Source organism: Corapipo altera, unplaced genomic scaffold (genome assembly GCF_003945725.1).
Source record: "Corapipo altera isolate COAL_440 unplaced genomic scaffold, ASM394572v1 50, whole genome shotgun sequence".
NCBI lineage: Eukaryota > Metazoa > Chordata > Aves > Passeriformes > Pipridae > Corapipo > Corapipo altera.
The window spans coordinates 11,834,258-11,850,401 of NW_020884889.1; the positions used below are offsets into that span (position 1 = coordinate 11,834,258).

Consider the following 16,144-nt stretch of genomic DNA (forward strand, 5'->3'; position numbering starts at 1 on the left):
CTGGAGTTTGTTCAATTATTGTAGGACTGCAGTGATGTTCCACTCAAATTAAACTGAACTGTCTTACATACATTGATATCGCAGGAAAATTTAAAGAATATTTAGTTATACTGTTTAAAAGTCTAAATTTAATGAACTTTAGGAGTCAAATAAAAAATTATGACCAGGTTAGATCTTCATAATTATGATTATATGAATCCCAATCCTATTAATTTCAGGGCATTTTTCATTAATGGAAGAGATACCATAGTGTGAAACTTAAGGTTGCTGAGCAAAATCAGAATTTGAAATGTTCACTTTTTATTTGGTAAGGTATTGACTGAAGTGCATCCTTTCTAACAGCCAGAGTAAACACAATGTAATAAAGGATTCTTTGTAAGATGATAGAAGCTACTTTATATTATATACAGTCTGTGAGTCTTCTGTGTCTATTGGGAAGAATTTTGAACTAGCATTAAGAGGTGATGAATAGCACACTACCCTTCCTGGACACCTGCTCTTCATTCTGCCCTCTGTGTTGTATCCATGTATTTATTAAGTTCTTGTAAGGTGCAAAGAGTTTTCACATGTTCTCTTTCCCAAAGAATTCCGAGAAATCATATTACTGTCCCACAATGATGTTTATATTTTTTGAAGATTACTTGTTTTCATTTTTGACTGAGGTTTTTTATACCACATAAGTCCTTTAGATTTTATTTTTCATAAAATCCATTGGCGAGCATTGTTAAGGTATTATCTGAAAATAATATATTTTTTTTTTTTTATACAGTGAAAAAAGGAAGGCTGGATAAAATGACTGGTAAGTTTAATTTCCCTTTAGATTTCTGCTTTACATTTTTCTTTCTTAGGCATGCATGTCTGTGTCACGCTAAAGAATCACCTAAGCTTGGGACTACTTTAATATATTTGATCAACAGTTCAATAAAAATGAATAAATGTGGAAAGAATTAAAGATTATACATATGTTTTAGAGATCACATTATCTTTACAAGGTTGTGGCCTCAGACAATTGGAGATTGTGTCTGAATTTTCCCAGAGAGGAAATACAGGTTGGAGATACTGATGGACAGTTATAGAGATCAGGTGTGTGCCCCAGCCAATAAATATGAGCAAAACCAAGCTGCCCAGAACTCCCTAAGTTTGTTTCCAGGACCAAGATTTAGCCAGGATGGAAAAGAAAGTCCAGACCCAGCCAGAGGTTTCTCACACAGAGGTGGACTATAAATTTAAGGCCTTCAAGACCTTTGTAATTACTAGTTCTCAGGAGAAGCTGATATACAATCCAATCAGTGCAGCAAAATTTGCTGGTTAATATATTTAAGCAAATGCAAGTTGTTTAAAGTTATCTGAATTAAAGGAAGGTAACCTGAATGGGCACAGATCAAGCTGTTTGTTCTTGATACTTCTAACAGCAGGCTGTGAAATCTTTGTACAAAGTATGGACTGAAGAATCTTCTCTTTTTCTGAAACCCTAATGCAGTCAGAAAAATGTTCTGCAGGGTTCAGCAAATCTAATATTTTGTTGATGCTCAAAAGAGGTGATAATGTACAGAATATGACTATCAAACAGAATAATTTGATAAAAGAGATGTAGTTTCAAGTTTCTTTTGAGTGCTGTTGAAGACTTGTTAACACCATAAATAATAGCAATAAAATTTGAATGGTGTATTCTCTGATAATTGGTCATGTTTTCTTGGGCAGAACCATTACGCAGGTGGTGACCAAGAGCAGCCTTGAAATACCCTCATGTTTCTCAAAATTCAGTGATTATCCTCTAGTTTATTTACTCCTTTGTGTAAACTGCTGTGAAGCTGCTGTGCTGTGCTCTGGGTTGAAAGCTGAAGGTCTGAGCAAGTGGATAACCTGCTGTTTGACAAAAAGTTGCACTACGTGCCTCTGTTTTTTGACAGCTGAAAGGTTTGGGAGCCACAATAATGGCTTCATGGAAACAAAACTGCAAAATTGACAGCTCCTTTCTGCTGCCAGGGTATTTTAATAATATTCACCCTGGGCAGTGTTATTCCTCAAGGAGGTTATATACTCACAGTTATTTACAAGGTAGAGTATCTTTTTCTTACTTGACACAACTCATGACATCTAAAGAAGGTGAATTAGTTGTAAAGCACTGAAGGGTAATATTTAGATCCAGAGAAGAGCCAAAGAAGACAAGGAACTACTGGAAAAATAGATATTTTAAAAAACAAATGGCAGGGTTTCAGGCAAGACAATAATGCAAGCTGTCCAAGATATTTTTATTTTTTGTGATAGAAAAGGAGGTGGGGAAAGATACAAGGTGATTAAGTTTGGTCATCTTGTCTGGTCCATGAAATTGTAGTTGAATATAAAGATAATAGTATAATGAAACAGACTACCACTAAAATGTGTCTTTAAGTTTCTATCTTGTCATTTATGGCTTCATTTAAGGGACATATGTTTTAATTATGAGGGAGGTTGGTTATTGTAGTTTTAATTTACATGGGTGCTCTAAATGGCTGAAGTTAAAGACTGTGGGTTGCTATTTTTCAGCCAAGTCATTTAGAATTCTTTGGAAAATTTCTCAAACCTTGAGTTGCAGCTAAAAAACAAAGTCCTGTTTGAGAGGACTGGTGCACTGAATTATAGAAAATAAATAGATAACATTGGCCACTGTTGAATGTGTTTATTGAACAGAATAGTTCCTGTTACATGATATCTTTTGTCCTTTGGACAAACATTATAATCAGTTCTAATCAATAAGATCCACACACAGGATGTACACAGCTAACTCTTCTCCTTCACACTTTTTGTTAACTGCAGTGTAATTTGATACAACCTATTCAGTAATCTGTTGTAGACATTGACACCTTCCCTGTAATTCAGACTGTTTGACTGACCTGTGGTAAAACACACAGCTCAAAAATTCTGTTCTTAGCTACCTCTTGTATATATATTTTGGCAGTAGTTCTATTAAAAAAAAAAGGGTTTTTTCAGTCCTCTGTCAATGTTTATCCTTATCTAGGATGCTGGAGGGTAGTGAAGGATGTGTTACCTGCATGCAAGCTAAAAGGCCACATTCATTGAGATGATATAATACACCTTTTACCACCTTAGATTCCTGTGTGAGGCCCTACAGGATAGAGCTTTCTCTCAGTTCTTTTGCTTTTTTCTGGCAGTGATATTTTCAAGCCCTTTGAAATTTTTAAAATTTTATTCTTTTTGCTGATTGGATCCAATTTATGAATACTCATACTGTGCTTTTACAAAGGCATTTACAAAAATATATGAGTTCATTTGGGGCTGCATCTGAAACCCATTTTGCTGCTGCATCTATAACAGAACTACATTCATGCACCAAGGCTGAATTACATATTACAAGTCTGTGGCCTTGCCTTAATTGGACATAAAATCCCATCAGCCAATCATCAATATTATCATAGCAATGGAAAGGCAAACGAAGTCCTAATCTTCAGAAAAGGAGTTGCATGCTGGTTTCATGCAGGACCTGTCAGGGAGATTGATAATTAAACCCTTACTGCTTTGGGGTTAAATTTCTAGCTTCTGGAAAGAACTAAAGTGAGGTTTGATGTGCTGGTTGTTTCTTTTTCAGATGCATCCAAAACCTATGTTGTTTTAAAAGTCCAAAATTTGAAAAGCACTACAGTCGATAGACAAGGAAGTGACCCTTGCTGGGAACAAGACTTCATGTTGTAAGTAACAGGGAATTCTTACCAATTGATTTTGTTGTATCTTTGTTGTATTTGTATAGTTCAGAACAGTTTAGTACATGCAAGGCCATGTACAGACCACAGAAGGAAGGAAAAAGTATCCAGCTCAGAGAAAAGGTGCAGATTAGCCCTGGGGAACAGAACTAAAGTTAATTTTGCAAGGTATATTGCAGATCAAGGCCAGGACCAACAAGGGGAAGAATTTGTCTCCAAATTTAATTTAATATAATGTTGTAGGAATACAGGAATGAGAATAAAGAGAACTCAAATTGATCCTCAAGCAGCTTGATTTTTGTTCACTCAATTTCCTTTTGATGTGACTCATATTTTATGCATTAATTTATCTCCTCAGCAGCCAGTTTAGGCAGTTGCTTTATTACTGACCCCTGCTCTTTCTCACTTCTGTCTGCAGATCTTTGTCTGCTTCACTCAGCTCTCCATCTTGTTACTCTGTTGTTATTGTCCTCTTTTCTCTAGAGCCTTCTACACACCTCACTGGTCAGGAGGTCCAAGCATTTATATACTGCCTGACATTCTGAGGAAATCTGCTTCCAACTGTCAATTCCAAAGCAGTTAAACCCAATAAATAAAATCTAATTAGATCCTGACTTACCACATTAATCTCCACCATTTTTGGTCCCTTCTTTTTCCCTGTGCAAATCTTTCCCTGTCACCACATTCCTGTTGTGGGAACATAAATTTAATTCCTGAGGTCTAGAGTTGGTTGAAATATTTTTGGAGAATTCAACATTTAATTTGCTGTAGTTCTTCTTATGAAAAAATGTCATTTTTACAATTTTGGGTATTTTCTAATCCAAGTATTTTAATATTTTGTCAGACACATGAGTTGTTTTGAATAACTTTTTCGTATTTTCTGGTTACCTGAAGAATGTGTCAAAATATTAGTTAATACATCGCTTTGCTGTTGTTTAAAAGGTTTTCTTTTTATCATATTATATGTAAATGAGTGTTGCATGATATCATTCAAAATGAGCAATTTATTGGGATTATTTTCTTAGTTGGCAATGTAAATCTTGCCAAAGAATACTAAAGCACTTTTCTAGCATGTTACAAGGTTCCTGTAGCTCCATCTACTGCCTGCTCATCTATACAGCACAGCAGGCTTTTAAAAGGGATTCACAGTAGGCATTTACAAATACATTTAAGTAGACTTTGGTGAGTCATACTGTAGTTCATTTTCTTAAGGGCTGTCACTCCATCTCTCACAGTAAAAACTATGTTCTGTTACACACAGATATTACCAGCTTGCATTTTAAAAATTGCGTATTTTTTAACCTTTCAGTCTGCACTTTCATTGTTGTTGGTGCAACAATTTTAATGTTGGGGTCTAAAAATTTACAATCTGTCTTCCATAACATATTTATAAAGAGAGAAGATGAGCAAACCAAAAATTCAATGTATCTATTCAACTGCATGAATACAGCAAAAAAGTAGACATTGATGCAGCCAACATAATGATTTTTGAGAGCGATGTGATGAGTCAAAAAGTTGTCTCAGAGGTGGCAGCCCTTGCCCTTCTCAGATTTCATTTGTCTTTTCCTGATAACTTTAAGCACACAGTAATTCTCTGTGATTCACCACACAATAACTTGAAGATTATTTTAATACAAATTAATTCAGTCAAATGAAGATTATGTGCAATCAGTCACAGCAGAGGCACCACTGCCTACTATTTTATGACTATATAGGAAAAAACCCACCTCTGTATCTCCTGTAAGTCACTAACTTATTATTATGGATTATTAAGCAGTTGAAACTGCGTTTTCAGATTCAGTTTAATGGTTTCTGTATTCATTCTTTTTAGTGAAATCTGTGCTGATGGAAAGGGCTTCCTTGTAGAGCTGTGGAAGAAAGGCTTGCTCTGGGATACCATTTTGGGAGTTTTATGGATTCCCCTTGCAACTGTGGAATATGCAACAGATGTAAGTTGACTTTCTGTGGAATTATAGAACACTGAGTAAACTCCAACAAATTTCTCATTCTTAATCTCCCCAAATACTGTAATGACATTTGTGATCAGTGTATACTTCTGTCTCCTTTGCTCCAGTCTGCAATGGTGAGGCATAATGTACATGTGACTCTTAAAGTGACAACTGAAATGCTTTATCCAAATATCCTGGAGAAATGGCTCAGATACTGAGCCAGGTATTCCACAGGCAGTGAGTTAGTTCATCTGCTCTCATGAACTGTTAGGGAGACCAGGGTGGTCTGGTTTATATGATTAGAGTGAAAGAGTTTTAGATTAACTTTCCTGGCCTGGCTCTTCATTGTGTGACTTTGGGTAAATCTCTACTGAAGCGGGCAAAATACTGTTGTTCTCTCTCTCAAGGGAATTGGCCATTGTCTCAGAGAGGAAAACTGAAATTTGCCCAGTGGAATTACAGAAGAAATTATAGAGTGCATAGAGAAGGCTGAGTGGAGAAATTGGCTCAATATCAAGAGTTATGTATCCAGCATAGTCAGTTGGCCACCAGAGTGAGCATACTTGCCCTCAGTAGGATATCAAATAAGGAGAAAAGGTTTCTGGGACTGTGGAAATACAGAAGCAAACTGCCTGTGCTGCAAAATTTTCTGAATTCAGAAAACATAAGAGTTACCTCATTCTAATATTCCACAATTCTCCCATCCATGAATATGCTCTGCTACACATAGTCCATGGAGTCTGTTTTTAAAGTAGCTCTGAATGACAGAAGATTAATTTAATCTTTGAAAAATTTTTTGCCTTCTTTAATTTTTCTAAAACATAAAAAAGGTGATTGAAGATGAGGTAAAGGAGAGAAAATCAGAAAACAACTTCCTACAGTATCTCTCATCAGACCCTATAGCAATTTCTTTACAGGAAGTAATAAATATTCATATATACATTGAACTGACATTTAAGTGATTCTACTCAGAAAATGGAAGCAGAGGAAGAAAGTAGTTCCTGCTTAAATTAGAAGTTGCTCTGTATCACAGCTGCCAAGTGCCATTTCCAGCCCCAAGGCAAGTGGTTCTGCTCTGCTGCCCTGGCTGTTGTTGAGTTACAACTTGCTGACACAGAGATTGTGGCTTACTAGTAAATATTGAAACTTTAAACAAACACAGATGAAAGATAAGAGACTTTTTCTTAATTTCTTCAGATCCTCTAAACCTTCATTTATAATTAATCCACTGCGGAAGTTTCCTAGTTATGCTGCTTGTCTTAACCCCACAGTTCTGTTCTGGGCTTTATAGCTCAGAAATAAACTATAAAGGAACGTTACTTCAGAAACAAGGTTTTTTGGCTTTGTTATTAGTTTATATGGATTGTTTCAGTCTTTCTACAATGTACTTTTTTGGCACCAGTTCAAAGGGAAACTGGAAAATCTGAGTTGATAAGTGTAATTTTCAATATTCATATTTCTTGTGTCTTAATCATCTGACAACCCTAATGTGTATTCATCTCTGTTGTAGAGCAAATGTTATATTATTTTGAATTCAATGGCTGTGAGAAAACTTGATGAAGTCCTAAGTAATACTTATATAAACAAAACCTGTAAGAGTCTAGAACGGATATTTAAATATATTGTTGTTACAAAGAAACTCCTATTGACTCAGGGGAAACCTCATCCAGTAAAAAGTGGATAATCCAATAAATTCTGCCCAGGTAATTTTCATAACTTCTTTTTCCTAGGAAGGCCCGGGTTCCTGGTGGACCTTGCATTCTGAAGTAATAAAAAATGGAAGTGAGATTCAAGGCACAAAAACACCAACTTCACATGAGATCTTACTAGATGTCTACTTTGCATTACCATTTGGTGAGTTACAGATTAATATCTCCCTCCAGCATTTCAGCCATTCTATATTTTACTCTAAATTTCTGAAATACAATGCCAAATAGAAATTTTTCTGTAGAATCCTAGATGCTTTTTCATCACTGGGGCATTTGCGCAATTGATACCGGGAATTGGTACTGGTAAGTAATGGAATCACTGAGAGCCACTTCTACAAGAAGCTGGATGAAGAGCTTCACTGGGTAATGTTCATCCACACATGGATGTGTCTTCCACATAAGTATCCACATAAATATCTCCTTAAGGCTCAATACAGAGCCTGTGTGTTACAGCACATCAGCTGTTTGCATGACGTAAATTGTAGTAAAATCCAGGGCTTTCACAGCATTTTTTACCTTACTAGCAGATGTTGTCTGCCTTTATGAATAGTGCACGTGATGATGTAAACTATATATATGTATGTGAAAGTAGAAATGGAAACTGAACATCAAATTATACATCACCACACATTATTTCCAGATACAATACAAAGAGATAGACTTTATTAAGATTATCAATCCATCTATATGGTAGTCTATGCCAAATAAGTTCTCAAACATAAGTTAGCTTAACATTTTACTCTTTAATGTAGTCTAATGAACTACATTCTATTATATTATTAGTCTAAAAAAGACTAATATTAAAATTTACAAAAGAATAAATTTTAAAAAAGTGAAGAAGAGAGAATGAGAAACATTATTTATCTCTTGAAAGGAGGACTAGAAGGTTTACCAGCTGTCTAAGCTTCTTTTTGAAATGCATTGCCTGAGACTGAAGTTGGCAATACTTACAGCTCATGCTGATTTAAGTAGAGTAGTTATTTCTGATGTTTCTGGGTGTAGTTTGCATGACTACACTGCTGTTAATAGGTGAGGTAGAATGCATATCTTTTCACAGAGTGACTGTGGGCTGTTATGGATTCTTATGAGTTACAACAGGGCCCAGTTTTTTTTTCAACAAAAAATTACTCCTTCTTTACTACTTCCTAGACAATAAAGCATTTAAAAAGATAACCTAAGCCCTAGTCACACTCTATTTTTTGTTTGCTTGGTTTGCTTGGTTTATTTTCCCCAGCAGCCACAAGCAATTTTCAGTTGTCTGAGTAAAAATTCTTGTGGAAGAACATTTTCATGCTATTCACATGTGCCTCCGTCTTTCGCTTATGTCATAATTTTATTTCATTTAAGCATGATGGAAAGTGTACAGAAGACAAATGGACTGAGTCTTTAAGCATAAAAATAGGCTATTAGAACAAAGAGGCAGTTTATAAAGAAGATGACAGAGAAGGACAACAGTTTTTCCACTAACAGTGGAATGCCCATTAAAAAAGGAGAAAAAAATGGTACAAATGGTACTTTTATGGCATAGGTCACCCAGAGAAGTTGTAGATGCCTGGAAGTATTGGATGGGACTTTGGACAACCTGTGGTAGTTTTTCCTGTCCATGGCAGTGGGGTTGGGACTAGATGATCTTTAAGGCCCCTTCCAAATGAAACCCAATGATTCTTGAAACCTCCTTTGAATCAGCTGAATATTTTAAGTAAGTCCTTACATAGTTTTCATATCTAGAAACCTACTGTAAATCTGTTACAGGAACTCTAATTGTATGTTTGTAAGCTGTGAATTCAGATTGTTACCAATTTCAGGCTGATACTTGGAGGGAGTGTTGGTTTGTATGTTGCAGTTTGTCTTCTGTTTTCAAATAAAAACATTTGAAAGTGTTCTAAAGACAGTCCCTGGGACTGCAGTCTCGGAGCACTGGAAATCCTGTAGAGGTCACTCTTACACTAGTTTTCTGCATAGAGGAGGGAATCCTAAAGCTTTATGCCTCCATTATTGAGAAAGCCACGTTTCCCCTCTACCGGGAGTTTAACTTGGACATTACATTTCGATGGCTTACTCTGTTGAATGGCTCTCAGCTCAGCTGCGAGCAGCTGAGGGTCTGTCCTTGACTGTTGGAGTCAGTATCGCCTCTTTATGATGACAAAGTTACATCGGGAAGGTAGAAGGCTGCAGTTACTTCTGACGGTTCCTGAGAGATGTCTATTTGAGAATGCCAGATACTGCTGCTTTAACAATATGACTTCATTTGGACTTGAAGCACTTGTGTGTAGTAACAGGGAAATGTTTTTACATCATCAGCTCACCATGAGTGCTTCTTTCTAGAAGTATCACCTGATGTCTGATGTGGTAGCAACAAAATTGTCATTTCACCATTGCCATTTATACTAAGCTCCATTAAAAGGCTGCTAAGTAGAATGAGGATCTAGTATATTTAAAATTCTGCAAGCAAAGTCACAGTAATAAAATCCTATTTAGATAAATACTACAGCTCGATTGCAAACATTTTTAATGTGTCTAAAACTCAAGTTTTTTTAAAGATAATCAGGGTTTTTTGGAAAATACAATAATTTCACTTCAATTTTATTAGGTCTTTCTTGTAAGAGACAGAAGAAAATTTACAGGACATATCTTATTTTTTTCTTAAATTCAGTGTTAGAGACGTATGGCATGCTCCTTAACATTCAATTACACCTTACATAAAGAGTATAAGAAATTAAAGAAAACTTCAGTGAAGTGAATTGTAATTTGCAATAGCTATAATTCTGAAAATCATTTATGTGTCTTGGGAACTAAGATCTCATTTTGACAAGTAGCCTGCTGAAAGTCAACAGAATTTTTACCTCATGAATAATTTTGGAATATACCATGCAGGTATTCACCTCTTAGGCTTGGCTGAAATTCAGCTCATTGTCACATTTTTCATATATGTTAATTAGCAAATGAGGTAACAATAATAAAGGAACAATGATAGGATTAATCCCTGTTTCTGCATTAGTCACCATACTAAATCACTGATACACCAAGGGATTAGCAAATGACAACATTAATTGTTCTGATACCATTTTGATCAGCATAAACCAAGGTCCTGAAAAATCACAATGAAGTGATTGGGAAAACTCATGTGCCAAAGTATAGAATTCTAAGTACAGACCACTTTAGTTAATGCAGTAATTCACATATTATAAGTATATATTACATATGTATATACTTACAACCTAAACATATGCTTCCATACTTACATAACCTTACATATAACCTAAAAGTTGTGATTAACTTTTGCAGAAGGAAAATCAAAAGATCCTGTTGTTTTCCAAAGTATTATCTCTATCTTCTCCTTGTTTCACAACAGTGTTGCACTCGCTTTGAGCAAAATATATGACACAAATTTTTGGCAGCTAACCTCACAGTGTGAGAGGAAATAAATCAAAACATAGTTCCTAATACATAACAAAACTTTAAAAGAAAAAAAAAGAAGAAAAAAAGGAGAAAAGACATGGGCACACAAATTTTTCTCATCATTGTGGAAGAAAATGCCCCCACAATCAAGGGGCACAACCCCTTCCTCTCACTACAGCTAAAAGGATGATTTATAGAGCAAAATGATCATCTTGGAACTCTATTTCTGCTGTTCTCGTCATAAGTGATTTAATCATTATAATGTTTGTAATTGACTTCATTAATTCCCTATTACCGTAAATTTAACGAATTAAGTTAATTAATTTAATGTGTACTTCCTCTTTTGAGAAGTAAAATGGGCTGAAAGATTTCTAGCAGCTTTTTCCTTCTCTGCAGATACCCACAAAGACTTAGATTGCAGAGCCTGGCACAGAGAGCCACCCCTCCAAAGTACAAGACCTTCACATCAAGATGCATTTGATATTTGGCCACCCGTGGAAAGTGGTCTCAGCACACAAGAGAGCAAACCAAGGTATTTTGCCTTGTCACATCTGACATGTATGATAACGTTTGTTGATTTTTTTAAAATGTCTGAATGCCAGAGTGATACTTTACAATCATTTTAAGCAAGAATGTGACTTACAAACTTAAAAAGTTTCATAAACTTATAAACCCATAAGGGATATATTTCCTTATTATGGTGGGACAGAGCATGATAAATCTTCATATTCTAATGAAAGAAAAACCATGAAGGATACTGTCTCCTGTGAAACCACTTTGCAAACATGTGCCTTCTCAATAAATCTTTGGTGGTAAACAAAGCGGATTATAACCTACAAAAAATGTAGGCATTAAAGAAAAGGCAACCAAACTTATATTTGACTAATTAGTACAAGACAAGAATATAAACTATTAATGATACAAAAGGGGTAAATACCATTCTAGACTGTTCTGCAACGGATTCTGTGTATATACACATGCTTTCAGAAGTGCAAGGGAATTGATTGATTGGTGTTCATTTAAGGTGATTTTTTAAAGGATAATGTTTTAAAGACAATGCAGGTATTAATTAGCTTTGCTATTTTCTTTTATGGCAGATACATGTATATCTGTCCTGTTCTCACCCTTGGGCATGTGTCTACACAGAGTTCACCTATTCAATAGCGACTTTCTGAAAACTTAAGAAGGGTAGCAAGTCCTAACATGATTTAGATATTGTAACTGATTGCATCTGGAAATCAGGAAAGACATTTGATTCCATTTTTGAAGCTAATATATTTACCTAGACAGGCTACCTTCAGTTTTGCAAGTTTTCCAGAAGAGAATTAATATTTTCTGTCTTTTTGCTTTGAGCAAACACAAATGCTGTGAGGAAAAAAAAAATAAGGAAAAGATAATTGCTGTCTTTCTGCTTCCCTGAGTGTGGAAAATGGTGATGCATAAAGAGAGGAAGGGGAAAGGTGGCAAAATTGTATTACTTTGATGCCATCACCTTCTGCTGAGTGGAGTTGAATGCTCAGGAGGGAGTCCAGTCAGCCTCTGAGAACATCTCTCAGCAGTGGTCTCTGAGCAGAGAGAGCCTTCTATGCCTTGGTATAATCACTTCCCTTCTCTTGCAAAGGCAAACTGGGGAGACAAAAATTTTTCTATCTCTACTGCTCATTTTGGCTTTCATGTCAGCTGTCACAGACTGTGTTACATTTCATTATGGTGTCCTTTATCTATAGTAGTGCAGGAAAGATACTGTGAGCAGCTGACACTCAAAAAAGGTGTTTTCTTGATGAAGGATAGAACAGGCTCTTGGGAAAAGCAGCAAGAATATATGGTGTGTCAGGCACTTGACTCATGTTTAAGTCGTACCTAACAGCAGTGGTACCAGAAAATTAGCTCAAACACAAGAGAAAATAGGATAAAACCTCTTCCATTACGAAGTTATGTGTTCTCTGAGGCAATAACATGTGGATGCTCTTAAATGACCTTTTCATGGACTGTAAAAAAGCAGAGTCCATGTAACATCAACACAAAATTACTAGGAAACAAATGAGTCTGCAAAAAGATCGTCAAGCACATGGATGCAGTGAGTCAGAGACTGTACATGGACAAGGTGCCACAGCATCTCTTTGCTTCTTGTCATCCTTAGCCTGTTTACATTTACTAGTAAGTCCTTACAGGGTATTTGCAGAGAAGTACAAGTGCCTCCTTAGGGGGAGAGCTGTCAGTAATGGCAGCATTCAAGAGCTGCTTCTCTATGTTTTTCTAAGCACATGTCCAGTCATTAGCATATCATCTGGGTTGACATGTATTTTTCAACAGAGATCTGAGCCTCTGAGCAGGTTAAGTTAAACCAAAAGAAGTTAACCTGATCTGACTATGGAATTATTTCCTTTCCCTCTTTGTACCAAATAATTTAATTGAATTCAATTAAACCTTTATATTAATAAATTAGGAGTAAGCACTGAACTACATATTATTTTTAAGTGAAAAGTTATTTCATCTAATAATAGGTATTTTCAAAGATTATGAGCAGAAAGATTATGATTGTTTTAAAGTTTACTTAGAGGTGTGTATTTATTCAAAATAACTGTTTCATACTAAAAGTCTGAGGAGTTAGATTACACTATGTGTTTTGAATAGCTCTATTAAACACCAGTTCAGCTATCCTGTAAATATTCAAGTATTAATGGGGATAAAATTTCTTCATTAAGTTTTTTTACACTGGTATTTATTTGTCAAGTCTTTGATTGTATATATAAATGGTGTTTATGGCAGTTAACTTTAAATGTAGACTGATAGCTAATGAAGTGTAATTGATTAACTTTTTGCAGAAAGCATAAACTCACTAAATCAGATTTTGAAGGATGTGGTAAATTATTAAGTGACTTCTTATTAGAGCAATATATTTTCTCCCAGAGGCTTAAAAAGAAAAAAAGAAATGAGAGAGAGAGAGAAAGGGAAAATACTGGTAAAAAAAAAAAGCAAACAAAAAACCCCTAAGTTTTTCTCCCATTTAATGTAATCAATGAATGAATGACTGTGAATTTATAAAAATTAGCAATCAAGTATTTATTATATACTTCATTCCAGCTCTGTACAGTAACCATATGATAAGTCAGTTGGCTCTTTCTGTTTGCATCATTAGTATCCAGTGCTGAATGCTACTACTGGCAAGAATGAGGATTTCACGAGTAATCTCTTTGGTACCACTGAGGTAGAAATATGTTACTGTATATCCAGAACTGCCAGAAATTTCCAGATATGCCTGTTAATCAGAAACTCGAGTGAATGGCATAAAATTGATTAGGGGCATTTCCAAAAGAGAGAAAATGAAACAAAAATTTCCTTTAAAAAACAACAAACCGACCCCAAAACCAAAGAAGTACAGCAACATGGACAAGGATCTTTCTTTTAAAAATAATATTGATTTGTCCTGTGATACTTGTCTTCTCTGCATAACTGAAAATCAGTCATTGGACAAGGAGAAAAAAAGACTTTGTTATATTTAAAAAAAAATTAAAAATCCATTATTCGGGTTTATTTATTTCTACCTGCATAGGCTACATGAGTAGATATCATACATGCATACACAGGAAATGAAGGAGGGATATGCTGCCCACAAACCTGTGCTAGATCTATAGAGATTTTATGGACAAATTTGGATTTGAGTAACTGATACTGAAGTGTTTGGTTTTAACAGTGTTTCCTCTGATCTAATGTTTTGGGTGGTGGTAACTGTTGAGTGTTAAAAGGAGATATATTACTAAAAGTGGACTTCATGACCTGCAACCATTGCAATGTTGTTTTCAATGTAATATTCATTAAACTGATATTAATTAAAGCAAATTAGTGATCTGTGACAGCAATATACAGGTTTATTTTTTCAAACTGATGAATACTGAAAAGAAAGCTTGAATGTGATGGACTTAGAAGTTTCTTAATGCTTGGAGCATCATGAGCATTAAACGGCCTTTTAAGAACGTAATTAATCTTCCCTGGCTTTAAATACAGAAAGAACCAAATGATTGCTAAGGTCTAAATTAATTTGAAGTGATCACTTTACAGCCATTTCTCCAAAAATCCGTTTCATTATTCATGCCTAGATAACAGAAAAATTGATGGGCAGGCATAAAATTATTTCTAAACCATGAAAATTTCCATCTCTGCCACTTGGCTACAGGTTATGAACTCCTTAAACTAAAGCCATATTTCCAGTACACAGCCATAGCTGTTTAAGCAGATAATGTTTGTCCATGTAAGTTTGTTTTCTGTTCTGATCATTCATTGAGAGATTGTTTCTCAAAGTTAAATTACAGAATAGTTCAGCATAACTGATCTTGCATAATGTGTTGTTGTTTCCTTTCATATTTACTGCCAAAAAGAAATAAGGTCCAAAAGAAAGTAAAGAAGGAGGCAGGGTAACAAAAGTTGTGTGTCACATGTAAGCCTTTTAGCTATGACTGTCCACCGGTTCCCAGCTTTTCAGAACTGGTATATTATTTTTAAAATATAAAAAGCAGATGACATTATAATTAGTGATGGGTGGGTTTGCATTTAATTATTATTCTGAGGCTGTTCTCTAAAATGCAGATAGTTTAACTCATGTAATACTTCTGTGTTCCAAAGGCAAGGTAAAATGGTTGTTTACATCAAAACACATGAACCAAGAGATATGAAATATTTTTACGTATTAAAGAGCATGATCTTTCCTGCTCTGCTGTCCTTTCCAAGTTCAGTTCCACCATCTTGCTTTTTGCAAATGTGTTTCCTTCAGATGTTCTGTACCCTAGAACTATTGCTTTTGATTGGAACGAAAATAGTATTTTAAAAGACTACTTTAAAAAAAAAAAAAAGGTTCCAAAGAATTTTAAAGAATGTTGCAGTAGCTCTCTACAGCAGGAAAACTATAAACAAAATTTAAGCTTAGAACTGGAGAATAGTAAATCTCATAAATATAATTAATTTGAAGTTGAAGCAATTTTTATGGGTTTTGTTATACAACTCTATAACTATGTCAGCTTTACAATCATTATCAGTTTTATTCTTACATTTTAAAAAATACTCGGTTGCAAAAAAAATACAAAAGAAGATAAATTAGCAGTTAAAAATATAGAGAGAAAACATTGTACTTGAAAGAGATTGAGAAAAAGAACATTGAGGGAATTGAGAAACATTTAGGGAATTGAAGATTCTGTCAGAAAACAACAACAACAATGAATTATGTATAAAACTGCTTAGAAGTGTAGTAAAGAACAAAACAGCTTTACTTTGCAGTTAGAACAAATTATGGTGAGCTCATATGACATGTTGATGTGCATTTTCTTTCCTGAAGTTGTCCCAAATAGATTTTGGTAAGTTATTTTTGTAGCTATTTTTATATCTCACTATTATTATG

General features: G+C 35.0%; 1 protein-coding gene across 3 annotated transcripts in view; it reads left to right on the forward strand.

The window, feature by feature from the left end:
* LOC113947600 (protein unc-13 homolog A-like) overlaps nucleotides 1-16,144 on the forward strand; it is a 57,165-nt gene that overhangs the window by 10,814 nt on the left and 30,207 nt on the right. For all 3 annotated transcript variants that reach the window (XM_027644331.1, XM_027644332.1, XM_027644330.1), the window contains 5 exons: nucleotides 770-799; nucleotides 3,587-3,686; nucleotides 5,530-5,647; nucleotides 7,378-7,501; nucleotides 11,152-11,287. In XM_027644331.1, the coding sequence (XP_027500132.1) occupies nucleotides 793-799; nucleotides 3,587-3,686; nucleotides 5,530-5,647; nucleotides 7,378-7,501; nucleotides 11,152-11,287 (485 nt within the window). In that variant the 5' untranslated portion in view covers nucleotides 770-792. The remainder of the gene's footprint in view (nucleotides 1-769; nucleotides 800-3,586; nucleotides 3,687-5,529; nucleotides 5,648-7,377; nucleotides 7,502-11,151; nucleotides 11,288-16,144) is intronic.